Source organism: Streptopelia decaocto (genome assembly GCF_964273445.1).
Source record: "Streptopelia decaocto genome assembly, chromosome: 6".
NCBI lineage: Eukaryota > Metazoa > Chordata > Aves > Columbiformes > Columbidae > Streptopelia > Streptopelia decaocto.
In genome coordinates, this window is record NC_138660.1 from 53034873 (window position 1) to 53047612 (window position 12740).

General features: G+C 48.8%; 1 protein-coding gene across 1 annotated transcript in view; it reads left to right on the forward strand.

The window, feature by feature from the left end:
• The window catches only part of MARCHF4 (membrane associated ring-CH-type finger 4), a gene marked incomplete at both ends in the record, with an annotated part of 100424 nt that overhangs the window by 65608 nt on the left and 22076 nt on the right, over positions 1 to 12740 (forward strand). The window contains one exon of the mRNA XM_082054916.1: positions 6452 to 6607. Coding sequence (XP_081911042.1) covers positions 6452 to 6607 — 156 coding nt within the window. The remainder of the gene's footprint in view (positions 1 to 6451; positions 6608 to 12740) is intronic.

The window sequence follows — 12740 nt, forward strand, 5'->3', positions numbered from 1 at the left end:
TCCACTCAGAGGTGACAGAGGAGGAGCAGGGCAATTTGGTAAAGAGGGCAGCCAACACCATGGTGTGGCTCAGGGGCCTTTTGGGCTTTCCTGTGCTCTGCTGACTGGAACACAGCTCCGGGATGGGGACCGGCCAGACTCCTCTCCCCAAAATCCCCACACTGTTGTTGTGCACAGGGGCATGGAGGTTTTTCCTGCTGTCTGCCTCTGACACAGCTTAGCCTCCTGAGTCATCTGCTTTAACCAAAATGAACATCTTTTGGCTTAAAACATGGGTGAACTTCACCGATGCCATGGTGAGCAGGCCAGGTGGGGTGATGAGCCTTTAGCTCTGCAGCAACAAAAAGTCACAGAAACCCTGTGGGGATCAATAAGGTTCAGAAAAAAAGAAAGTTTCCCTTCCTTCCCCCTTCTCAGTCCTAGTCCCAAATTCTGAGCTGCCACCCCCCAGCTCTGTCCATGCATCTGTCTGTCCCAGAGGCAGTGACAGGCACAAAACACTGGATACGGGCAGGAGATGAGATGGCTTAAAATTCCCTTTGTCTGTGGTGAAGCCGAAGGCTGTGGGCAGCAGCTGCTCAGACAGAAAGTCACATAGCTCGTAGTATTGGTGGGACGAATTTTCCTGCAGAAGGGGGCTGTGGAGTGGGTCCCACTGTGCCCTCCCTGCAGCTGTTGCTGCAGCTTTTGTGTTTTCATCAGAGAGGTGCAGAAAAGCCCCAGCAGCCTCGGTGCTCCTTGCAGGTGCTGCGGCAGCAGCCTCCGTGGGCGGAAAGGCAATTTGTGCTGTTTTTGGAGGATCGGGAGCTCTGCAGATGTGATGGCTTTTCAGACATGTCTTGACCTAGAACAAAAATTGGATCTTAGCTCAGGACCTTGTGAAATGTATCCCTTTCCTGCCTAGCACCCACATTTCCAGGCAGCCCCAAAATACGCCTCATGGTCCCAGAGGAGTGTGTAGTGTTTTTGCTGGGTGTATTAAAGCTGAGCTGCCTTTCTACTCGCACCCAGCCTGTAGGCAGAGGGATGCCTGTATTTTGTGGCTAGATTAGTCATCGCGCTGTTGGAGATAAGTGCCCTATTCGCAGGGCTGCCAGAACAGCTAATACCCATCGAAAATTGCAGAAAACCAGGAAAAAGCAGAGCTGTGCCACCCCCCCGCACCCATCTCAGAGCCCCCAGAATGCCGTGCCCGGCTGCGGCTGCTCAGTCGTACAGCAGTGGGGATGAGGAGCCCCAGAGAGGGACCCACACCTCTGTTGTGCCAGAGTCCTGCAGAGATGTGGTCCTGCCCCAGGGAGCTCCCAGGCCGAGATCCCACGCAGAACATGTCAGCCAGGAAGCCGCAGGCTTAAAGCCACAGCTGAGAAACAGAAATAATTGTCTAGAGCTGGATTTTTCTTCAGTGCTTTATGGGGCTTCATTTTCTCTTTCTGCTGGGGTCAGGGGTGCTTGTTGCCCCTAGGGTACACAGATCTTGCCTGGCATGGGGCAGCGCTGCCTCTGCGTGCTGCAGGCATGCCCGGCCTTGCAGGGGAGCTGTGGAATGAGCAAGTCCTGGTCATGGAGGTGGCATAGCAGCAGTGATGGTTCCTGGGGGTGGGAAGAGAGCTGCAAGGAGTCTGGGTGATTGCTTTTTTTATAATTACTTGTATAGGTTTTCCTATAGGTTCCACAAGTTTTAGGGAGCTGCCTGGTTGCAGGAATGTTCCCCCGAATAAAACCTATTGGCAAATTGCTGCTGACACAGAAATTGGGTCCGTGCCTGGCTCTGTTGGGGCATGGGGCAGATGCCACCCCGCTGCAGAGCCCCATGCACGCCCCATGTGTCCTGTGCTGTCACAATACCATGGGGGATGTAAGCCATCTCACTCCTTGCTGGGTCTAGACTCTGCATCGATCTCCCCAAGTGCTGGAAAATTTCATTCAATATACACATTCATAGGTGCTTATTATGTGTCCCTTGTTGCCTGTTGCTGGCTGGCACAGTGCTCACACACAGGAGGGTACTCAGGGAAAGAATCTGAAATGCTGGTAGTAACATAAGTGTTTAGTTGAAAAGGATTGAGGGGGAGTTCCTGTAAGTGTGTGAAGACAAAGTGATCATTAGTACATGTTTATTGAAGTTTACCAGCTCTGTAACAATGGGTTTATCTGCCATCAGACTTAATTCCTCTGTAATTGTGTTCCTAATACGGAAATCATTTGGCATTTATTTGCTATAATAAAACTTCCCACTGCATTTAAATTCAATGTGAAGTTTTAAGTGTTTTTAGGAGACTCAGTTGAAGACATGAAATTAAATGTTCCTAGTTTCCTCTTCCAAACAAGACAAACTTGCATAAATGCTAGCAGTCAGATTCATGTGTGCAGCTACTCCTGTGAGCAGCTGGATCTGTATGTGTATACTCAGAGAGACTTGGTAGCCCTCACAGTGCAGACAACTATTTCAGCTTCTTCTCACTGGCCTGCTCTGGCCTGGGGCACTGGTCCTGTGAGTGATACTAATGACTGATGCTGCTTTTTACACCTGAGCAGGGAAAACACACAGCTGAGGTGTTAACACACCGCAGGTGTTAAGATCACCATCAGCCATCCTGATATGCTCTACAGCTTGCACCAGTTTTCAAAACGTTTGCTTTGATAGCTGTAGTAGCAGGATGCAGATCTTCCCAGCTGGTCTGATGCTCAGGAGGAGCCCAGGAAGTAGACGTGGGTCAGCAGAGCTGGAGAGCCCAGAAAACCAGAGTCCTGGCCCAATGACACCATTGTCCCCAGCCCTGCCATTTTCAAAGGAGATCAGGTGGGCAGATTTGCTATAGCTAATTTAAAGTTAAAAGGACAGGCCTGGGAAACATCCCATGGCTGCCTGCTGGTGGGTGAGCAGCTGCAGCTTTGGTAGCAGTGTGTGGATGTGCTCCCAGTAGTGATAAATGACAGATAAAATAGCCGGGCAAAGCACTCACACCAGCACACAGCAGGGGTGACGCTGCTCCTGATGTTGTTATTTTCTCCCTGATTATACTGGGCATCAGAAGCGAGCGCTGGCAATAGTTTTTTTCCTGTCCTTTCTCAGAACTCCTCCCAGTAGGCTTAAAATAGCAAGGCCCAGATAATCATTAACCACTTTGACGTATTGCAATGGGCACAGATCAAGAATTTATAAGGAGAGGACAGAGCTGGAACAGACCCACACTCCCAGTTCATCTCCAGCAGTATTGTCCTCCTCAAGGTAAAGCCTGGCCTTGCTGCTGCTGCTCCTAGGGACACGCTCCCATCACAGCCAGAGAAAATAAGGAAGAATATTATATATAATTGCTTAATATTTTTCTCTTCCCAGAAGTAGGGAATAGTAATAATATATAGGGAAGAGTACTTCTTCCGTATGTTGAGAGGGTTATAGCTGGAGCCAGAGACACCTTTCGTTTTTTGTTAACTCTGTTTTTTCCACCTTTGACATGAACCCCAGTTTAGGATAACAGCACAAAAAAGGCAGGTGCCCTGAGTCTAAAGCCCACTTGATTGTTTCAGAGGTACGAGATAGTATTGAGCAAGCTGAGGATGAAGCCTGCAGCTGGGGAGCATTTCTCCACTAGTGACTGACAAAGCAGAAATGCTGCTTAGGCTGATCCGGGTGACAGGTTGTAACTCCACAAAGGAAAATTGCAAAAATAAGCATTGGGAAGTAGAACCTTCAACGGGTCTTTGGAGGGAATTGGTGAGAACACACGCGAGAGTATGTGCAGAGCGGTCTTCTACAAGCCCACAGAAATGGACATGGGGATTTAATTTCCAATCCTAATTGCTGTCATCAGCACCTCATTTTGGGCTTGCTTTTGTATGTGTGTAGCTTTTAGCAGAGGTCTCTGCACAGTGAGTCCATCCTGCATATCACAGCCAATGGACTGCTCCTGAGCTTGCTGTACAGCCAGTGGAGAGATTCCTTTTCCTTTGCTGTACGTAGGATTTATTACTTTAATATGTCCCTGGTGTTTATTTTTCTGCTGGTACAGGAGTGCATGTGTGCATGTGGCAGTGTTTTATGAATGCCTGCTGTGGACAGAATTGGGCTTCACAGTATGCAAAAATAGCTGTGCACCACACGCAAGGATGTAATATTTCACACGGCTGGAGAAAATGTGGTAACTTAGGTTTTTTGCTAGATTTGCAAAAATAAAAAAACTGGGGGATTCATCTCCACAGTTGAGTCCTGAGCTCTTGTAGGAGCTGGCAGGACTGTCTGAGTTAGAGCATCCCAATTAGGGAAGGGGCATTGGGTCCCCACAGCAGTGTAGGATGTTTATGGACATCTCTTGGCTCTGAAGAGTCAAGCTCACATTTTTTAGACTCATTTATTACCTAACCCAAGAAGCCAACGTGAATCCAGACTGCAGCTACAGCTTTTCTCCTCTGCCTTTGCCTGGAGGCTGTTGCTCTGAGTTTCTGCTCTGTTCTGCCCTGTTCCTGATCTCCCGTCACTGGTGCCTCCAGCTGCTCATTAGACAAAACCCGGGTCGCTCACTCGCCCTTCTGAGCCCTGCAGGAGACCCTGGTGTGCGGCGAGGCAGAAAGGCAAGGACACTGGAGAGCTGGGAGGTTTCTGCTTTACCTGATTGGTGCTGGGATCACACTTGTGTGCTGAGGGGTGAAGCTGCTGAGAAAATAAAAGCACCGGGGACTGTGATGAGGAGGGTAGAGCAGAGGCACAGAGCAGCCATGCTTGCATCAGGTTGGCTCGTAACATGGAAGAGGGGTGCAGTAGGCACAGGTTTAGCAAGCAGGGGATGAGAGGAGCTGTGCTAAGCCCTGTTCCCTCCCTGTTCACATCCTGCCCAGCAGTACATGCTCATGCGGGTTCCTTATTACACTTGTACTCGTGTCCATGTCCCAGCAAGGGGCATGAACATGCACACCTGAGCCCACCCCACTCAAACTGCACCTCACACAGGGATTTTGAGTGCCAAATATCTGCGCTGCTTCTCACACACACCTTCCTACCATCTAATCCTTCTCCATTTGCCTTCTCCTGGCTTGTACTGTTGCACCTTTCCAGGTGAAAAAGGTTCACAGACCCTACAACCCTGCTTGCTCCTGCTCTCCCTTTGTGTGCCCTCCAGTGTGTAATGAAAACTAGTGACAGAGCTGAGCCTGGTTTTGTAACATAAACAGTTATTTACAGTTTTGCTAATTTTTCATGGAAGTTGACAGTTTTAGGTCACCTAGCTGAAGCAAATGAAGTTATTAACGTGTTTGCATTAGGTTTCCTAAAAAAAAGTATCACTCTTGCCCAGCATGGTGCTCAGTTCCTCAGGTCCTGAGACCTGATGTGGTACCCTGAAAGCTAAGACAATTTCCCACCAGGGTCAGCAAGAGCAGGATCTGGTTTCCTAACCCAAGGCAGCTGGGATGGGTGTCGTTTACTGTGTCCAGCAGCTTCAGACACCAGGGCCTGATATCCTGGTGCTCCATCAGTGGTTATGATGGGGCTGATCTAAGGGTATAAGAGAAAATATCCTCTCCCCAACACTGAAAGCATGATGCCTGCCTTCCCCATCCCATAGACAGTCTCGTTCTGCCTTTAAAAGCTTTTAATCTTGGATCACAGCTAAATACACTATTGGGGTCTATACTGTGGCTTTTAAACATTAAGATCTGGGGAGTAAAATCTAATGGCTCAGTTTTTCCCTAAATAAGCAATAGCGAGTGACTGTAAAATGAGCTTCTGAGCATGTGTGTGCGAAGAGAAATTTAGTCCCATGGTGAACAGGAAGACAGATGGATCAGAATAATATTGGGGTTTCATGGATGCCCTATTTAAAGCAGCACCAGAAACAAGGGAGAGAGCCAGGAGGTTCAGTGTTTCAGCCATCACTTGTGTGTCACAAGCCAGGACACAACTTTTTCTTCATCTTGCTTGCTTCTAGGGTGGAAATAGCCAGCCTTCCCAGCTATCTGTCAGTACGACTCACTTTTGGGACAGACTGTCTTGGGGAACTGGACAGGGTAGGGGGTGAAATTTGAGGATTTTTGAGGACCAATACACAGACCTGCCACCCACGGTCAGATGTGTCTCTCCAGGTCTGGGAGCTCTGGGAAGGAGAGTCCCATGTCGAGCGCTGCAAGCTCCCACTGCTTGGCAAGTCCTGGTCAGTACCACACGGTGCTGGGCTCCGTATGAGCCAGGTATTTGAGACCGTTACATCCCTGACAAACTCTGTTCACATCAGCCAAGAGTTATTAGAGGCAGAATGGTTGAAGGCAGCACAATTACCTAAGACAAGCCAGGTAAAAAAGGAACAAAGAGCAAATGGGTGGAGGATGGAGCACTTTGGCCCGCACCAGTTTCTGCCATGCCAGGCAGTGCCATGCCAAGCTGTGCCGTGCCATGCTATGCTGTGTTCAGACCCTGTGGGAGGACGAGAGCCTCACTGATGCTGTCTGTCTTTTTCAGGGGGAGTTGCTGAGCCCATGTCGGTGCGACGGATCGGTGAAGTGCACACACCAGCCATGTCTGATCAAATGGATTAGTGAGAGAGGCTGCTGGAGCTGTGAGCTGTGTTACTACAAGTATCACGTCATTGCCATAAGCACAAAAAACCCTCTGCAGGTAAAGGTACTAGAGACATTTCAAAGTCTATTTATTCTCATTTCTATTTTTGTTTTTGGAAGTAAGTGGATTTTACCTGTGTGGGTTTTCCTTCCCAGCGCACAGTGATCCATATGTTCGAGGCACTAGAAGGGTTTGCTGGGGGCTGGTCCAAAGAGGCCCCATGTTCTGTTTGGTGGTACCAGGGGCATCCCTCAGGAGTCTGTTCTCTGTCCTTTGACAATTCCCACATTCATTTGCCTCCTGTTGAAAATGCCAGTGTGACCACAATAGTGCTGTAGCACCTCACAGCCCTTCAAATGTGCTCATCCACAGGAGACCACAGGTATGCCACTGTCCCCAGGGTCAGATGGGATGGAGCAGTTATGGGATTTCCTACAACAGGGCACAGTCTGTAAGAACACTGTATCTTGAGACTCCATGTGTCTGTAGTTGTCCCATTAGCCCCGATCTCCTCCTGCTGAGCCTCCTCTGTGTTGGCATGAAGGATGGAGGAGATGGATGGAGGGCTCCTACAGCAATCTGATCCTGCCACCCTTTTCAATTTACTGCTCCCCCATGATCAAATACATACTGGCATGGCCCAAGGGGTGTTTGCTCTGATGCTCTGATCTCTCCAAGCTTGATTCTTGGTGGACATTTGCAGATGTGCACACAACAGGTAAAGCACATCTTGATGTGAGTGGCTGTGAAAGGCATCAGAGTACCAACCTTCTTTCTCTTCTCAGCTCAAAAGCACTGTGGTTTAATAAGCCTCACTGCAGGCTGGTAATTGAAATCAAGATTCAGAATGAGGAAAACTGTGTGACTGTTAAAAATGGGATAAATTATCCGTAATAGCTATTGATTTATTGCAAGGGCAACACCTGAAGACGGACTAATTGCTGCATGCCTTTGCTGAGTACCATTGGTGCCTCGGACGTAAGGAAGCACATTATATCCAGGCACTACTGCTTAATAAGCATCATCTGGACCAGAGAGGCATTACAGCAGCATGTTGTGGTTTAGGGACTGGGGCAATGTCTGTAAGGATGTTGGTCTGTCCAGCACCTGGTGGAAGGCTTTGCCTCTGTCGCTCTGTTCTCTAACAGGAGACAAGGACTTTGCCACTGATGTTGCCCAGTTGTATGGGAGTGGGAGGAATGCAAAGTCCTGCTCTCTCCTCAAAACTGCATTTTCTGTGTGTCTTTTTTCAGGCCTGAGATTACTAACCACAGTGAGGAAACAGGGACAGCCCTTTAGGGCTGCAGACTTAAATGAAATAGTGAAGTTAGTGGTGCATCATGGAGCAATTTTGCTGGGGGGAAGGAAAAAGACTGCCTGCTCTCTGCAAGTCCCTACAGCTCCTGATTCAATTTTCCACGTGCCGTGGTCTGGAGAGATCCATAGTTTCATCCCAAGCCCCAGACCTGGGGTGCTTTAATTTCTTGGCTCTCATAAATCAGAGCAGATTGAAAAACAGGAGGGGAAATGTGGACAAAGCAGTGTTTGTTTATTTCTGGAAAGCTGGTCCATGAGTGCCCTAATGCTTCCTCTGTCTCAGATCAGGAGTGCGATGCTGAACAGCAGTGAAGGTTTGTGGGTGAATATTTATGAATGTGCATACAGCCAGCATTGCCTTTAATGAATGACCTCCAAATGCTCTATGCCTTCAGGTGGCTCAGGGCAATGGGTCAGTGACTTTTCTCCTGCTCCTCACATGGCCAAAATTTATTGGATATATTCACGGACAAGCTCCCCTCCCACACACATTCAAAAGCCTGCACAAAGCGTTGCTTTTTTGGGGCTTCTCTATTAGAAAGTGGCCTGATCTGCTGGCCTTTGCCACAAACACAAAATCTAAGTGGCAGGAGCAGTTAAAGAGCCCAGCTCCAGGAGCAAGGGTCCCAGAGGACCATGCAGACCTTGGGCTTGGAGGCTTCACATCGCTGGCTTAGACTTCACAGCACTTCTCACACAAGCACTGGGAGATTTGGAGGGTGGGAAGAAGCAACTGGAGTGAAAAACCACTTGATGTGGAATAAATGCGGCATGTGTGGAGTTACAGCTCTGTGCCTGGTGCCAGCACAAAGGCACTTTCTGGGAAGCAGATGCTACACTAGCACTAGTATGTGAAATCCCATGGGAAGTGGCTGATTGATGTACCAGGCCTGGACTTCCCACAAGGACTAAGAGCTTGTCCCCCCATAACACGTCACCATGCAACGTGCCACAGCATCTGCAGGTGGGAAGAGCATCCTTTCTGCTTGGTCTTCACCCCACGCATGGCTAACAGGGGCTACCTGGACATACAGCATGCCTCTAAGTAAAGAAATAGTCTCTGGCCTTTCTTCTCAGGGTTTTCTGGCACTTCTGCCCAGCTTTATTCTTACTAGAAAGCTCTGAATTCCTTAAGTAGAGGTTTTGGAGGGCAAATGCTGTAGCAAATCATGGTTGTCTGTTTATTCCAGACCAGCTATAATTCAGGCAAGGACCACACCTCCTTGCCACATGAAGCTGGTTTGGGTGACACTCTGACCCTGGCTAGATTTTAACCAGGAACATGGCCTACCTATCCCTGGTGACTATCCGTGTGTCCTCCTATGTGACCAACCACTGAAAAGCCAAACCCAGGTATCTGGCAGACCCTGGGCTCCCTGAAGCACGTCCAGTTGGTCTGAGCAGGGCAGTACACCCGACACCCACATGTTCCCTGGCATCTGCATTTTTGCCCATTTTGACATCTCCTGCACACTTTTTGGAGCACAGTATGGGCCAAATGTGTCTGGAGACTCGTGGCGTGGGCAGAGAAGTTACAGTGGGAGAACATGGTTCATGCATAATTAACACAGACTCCTTCCAGCCTCCAGGCTGTTTTGATGTCTCATGCCAGAGAGAGGCCTTTAGTCGGGTATTTTTGCAGAATGAAATCTCTGTAAATTAACGCCCCTCCCCATCCCTGGATTGCAGGCATTTAAGAGAAAAGGTCTGAAAGCAGCAACACTGCAAACCTGCTGAGATGGGGGGATTAAAGTTGTTGGATGACATGGCAAGTGTCCTGCCAAGCAGCAGTCAGACAGCAAAGAGCAAAAATATCTCACCAGCTGTGAGCAACCAGAAGATACAGAGCTTTTGTCCGTCCATCCATCCATCCATCCATCCATCCATCCATCCATCCATCCATCTATCCATCCTCCTGCTCTCTAGTCTGCCAGTCACTGAGACAAGAGTCATGGGCATGGAGGCTTTAAATGCTACTCTCCATTTCCATATTTGTGCAAAGCCCATTATTATTAACATGACATGGAGACTCAGGGTTTTGATAGCACTGCAGACACTCTGGTGCTGATACATGGTGGAATCATCTATACAACTCCTTTGCAGCCGCTCCTTAGCCACATTCACTCTGATGCTCTGATTTCAGCAGATACAAGATCCATTCAAACCAGCCTTCTCAGACCTAAAACTGTCTGCAGTCTCAGGGAGCTCATCTCTTGTTTACAGCTGTTATCTCTGACTCTTTGTGTCTTGTGGGTTGTTTCAGCTCCAGAGTTCCTCAGTTATCCAGTGCTGGGATTGGGATCTGGTCCTAGTTCTCCTCTGGATCTATTTTGACTGTGTTGATGCTCTTTTAAGACCTGATGAGTGTTCGTTTGTATGGCCTCTTCATCAGGATTCCCACATCTGCAAGGAAAGTGGCCAAGGTGCCAGGGTGTTTGAACTTCAGCCTGAGCTCCTGAGCTAAAAAGCTTGAGACATGTTTACTAGGGTCTCCTGCTTGTCCCAACTTGCTGTTGTCATGTGTTAAGTACAAGCCTAGGCTGGTCCCTGCTGAGCTGCAGCCTGCAGGCAATGTGTGCAGTCACAGCAAGAGAGACTTCATGGCCTGTGCATTGTAATGGGGGCTTTCCAGGGTACCGATGCTGTAGCCTGAGCCTTACCAGATGCTCCAGCACACAGAGGAGAGGGAGTTTCATAACTGGACATTTCCATTACATTACCCTGGTGGACCCTCCTTCCTCCCTGCAGCCTTTCCAGTATCTGAATAAGCTACAGTACCTGTAAATGTACAGCAGGGAAGCTACCACAGCAGTGGCACGACTTTGCTTGGTGAATTTATAAAAAGAAAAGCCATCCTCCAAAAGATAATTGAGGGGAATGGTCAGGTCCTCAGGACAGCAGTGAGGGGAGAGCCAGACCTGAGCAGGGCTGGGAATGGTCCACTCCAACTTTCTAGGAAAGAGCTCTGCTTGCTTGTGATCCTGGGTCTGAAAATGAAATCGCTGACTAGCACAGCTCAGGATCTTAATGATACATACTAAGGGAATGTGTCAGATACAGCAATAAAAATAAACTGAACTGCCTGAGGCAGGCATGGGGGAGCTCTCTGAGGAGTGTAGGAAGTCTTTTCCAGCAAGCAAGTCTTCTTAGCAAGCTGCTGCAGTAAGACACAGGTATCTTCTGCAGGTAAATATCTGCCTTGGATCTGATCATGCTGGTGCTTGGGAACCTTTGGAGACTGCTAGTGCCAAGGAAAGGGAAACATGGATCAGGCTTTAAATACTATAGTAATGACATTATTATTCTGTGTTACATTAGCAGCAGGGGGTTTCACTCACAAGTCTCTGAGGAGAAGCACTGAAGCAAACAGAGAAACACGTTTCTCCCAAGTAGGTTATGAAACAATCCAGGAGAACGAGAGAGACATGAACGGCAGGCACTGGTACTGGCTTGGCCCCTGGCTAAGGTCATCACAAATGTGAGACCTGGACTCCTAAGAAACCCTATCTGAAGCATCTTGGTCACAGAGCTTTGTGACTGAGGGAAACCTGGGGGAAATCAGTCCAAGAGAGCATGGTGTTTTGTATGTGCATATCTGGGTGGTGTGCCAAAGCAGTTGGCCAAGGGAGATGGTAGCAGAAGACAGGCAGCTCCTGAGTGAATGAGGACATTTCTTCAGAGTGGTCTGGAAGGATGGAGCTCTTTTTCCAGCACGGGTCGCAAGCCATCACAGAGAGCTGCTTGGGCGTGCTCTGAAGCCATTGGAAGCCCAGAGCTCACAAAGCTGCCCTTCTTATCCCACAGGAGCCTTTAAAGCTTTCCAGTACCAGCAAGTCCTTAGTTCTGCCCTGTTCAGCACTGGCAGAGCATCTGAAGAGCTTTCCACTTGCCTAAAGGTCACATTCCTCATTGACAGCCTGGGTGAGCTACCAGTTGTTAAAGGTGCACTTCAGTACAACTCAGCAGCTACCTGGGACTCAGGAGTCATCAGCTGAGGAAAGAAGGGCGCAATTTAATTTCTTCCTGCAAGGTGGGATTGCTTGACACTGTGACCTTGCTAGAGCTTGAACGTTTGAGCTGGAGATTTAGAGGGATGGGGCTGTGTCTGCAGCCCAACATTCAGACAAAGAGCTTTGGGGGTTTCCTATGTGCTGGTAGAGGGACTCGGCAGTGTTGCTGAAACCTTTCTTTGCAGCTGTAGTGCAGACCCGAGGACAATAGGATCACCCACCAAATCCTGTTCTGCTGGCCATAATGATGGTAGAGCAGGGTTAGGAGAATGGATGATTTCCTAAGGACTGTTATGAAAAGTGAAAGGCACACTGCTGTGATTGAGGCAGGCCCCTGCGGCCACGGGTGCAGGGATGCATCAGGCCCAGCTCCTGCGTCTGAAATTCATCAGCACATTCCGCCTCCAAACAGCTCTTGGACCCTTCTCTCTGCACTCTCACTGGGAAGCAGGCTTTATGCTCTATCTCACACCTTTTCTTCTCTCTGTGCAAACCTCATAGCCCAGGATGTGTAGCAAAACGGAATTAAAAGATAAAAATAATTACTCCCATTATTGGTGGCTCGAACTAGATGTGCGATGCTAAATTGTAGTTCTCAGGGTTGCTAGAGAGGAAATACAGCGTTTATTACTTACTTCTTTTTTTTCTCTTCGTGGAAAATATTAAATTCTTCTGCAAGCTGGTTATTTTTCCCAGTGTTCAGCTCTGACCCATTTACCTCCTTGCCAGAGGGTAATCACACCCCAGTGCCACCTCCTCAACAGTCAGGACTGCTGCTGTGTGTGTCACTGCCACTTAGTGCCAGATGCCAGGGGAGAGTCTCCTACCCCCTGGCATGGCTGACAGACTCCAGCCTCTTCATT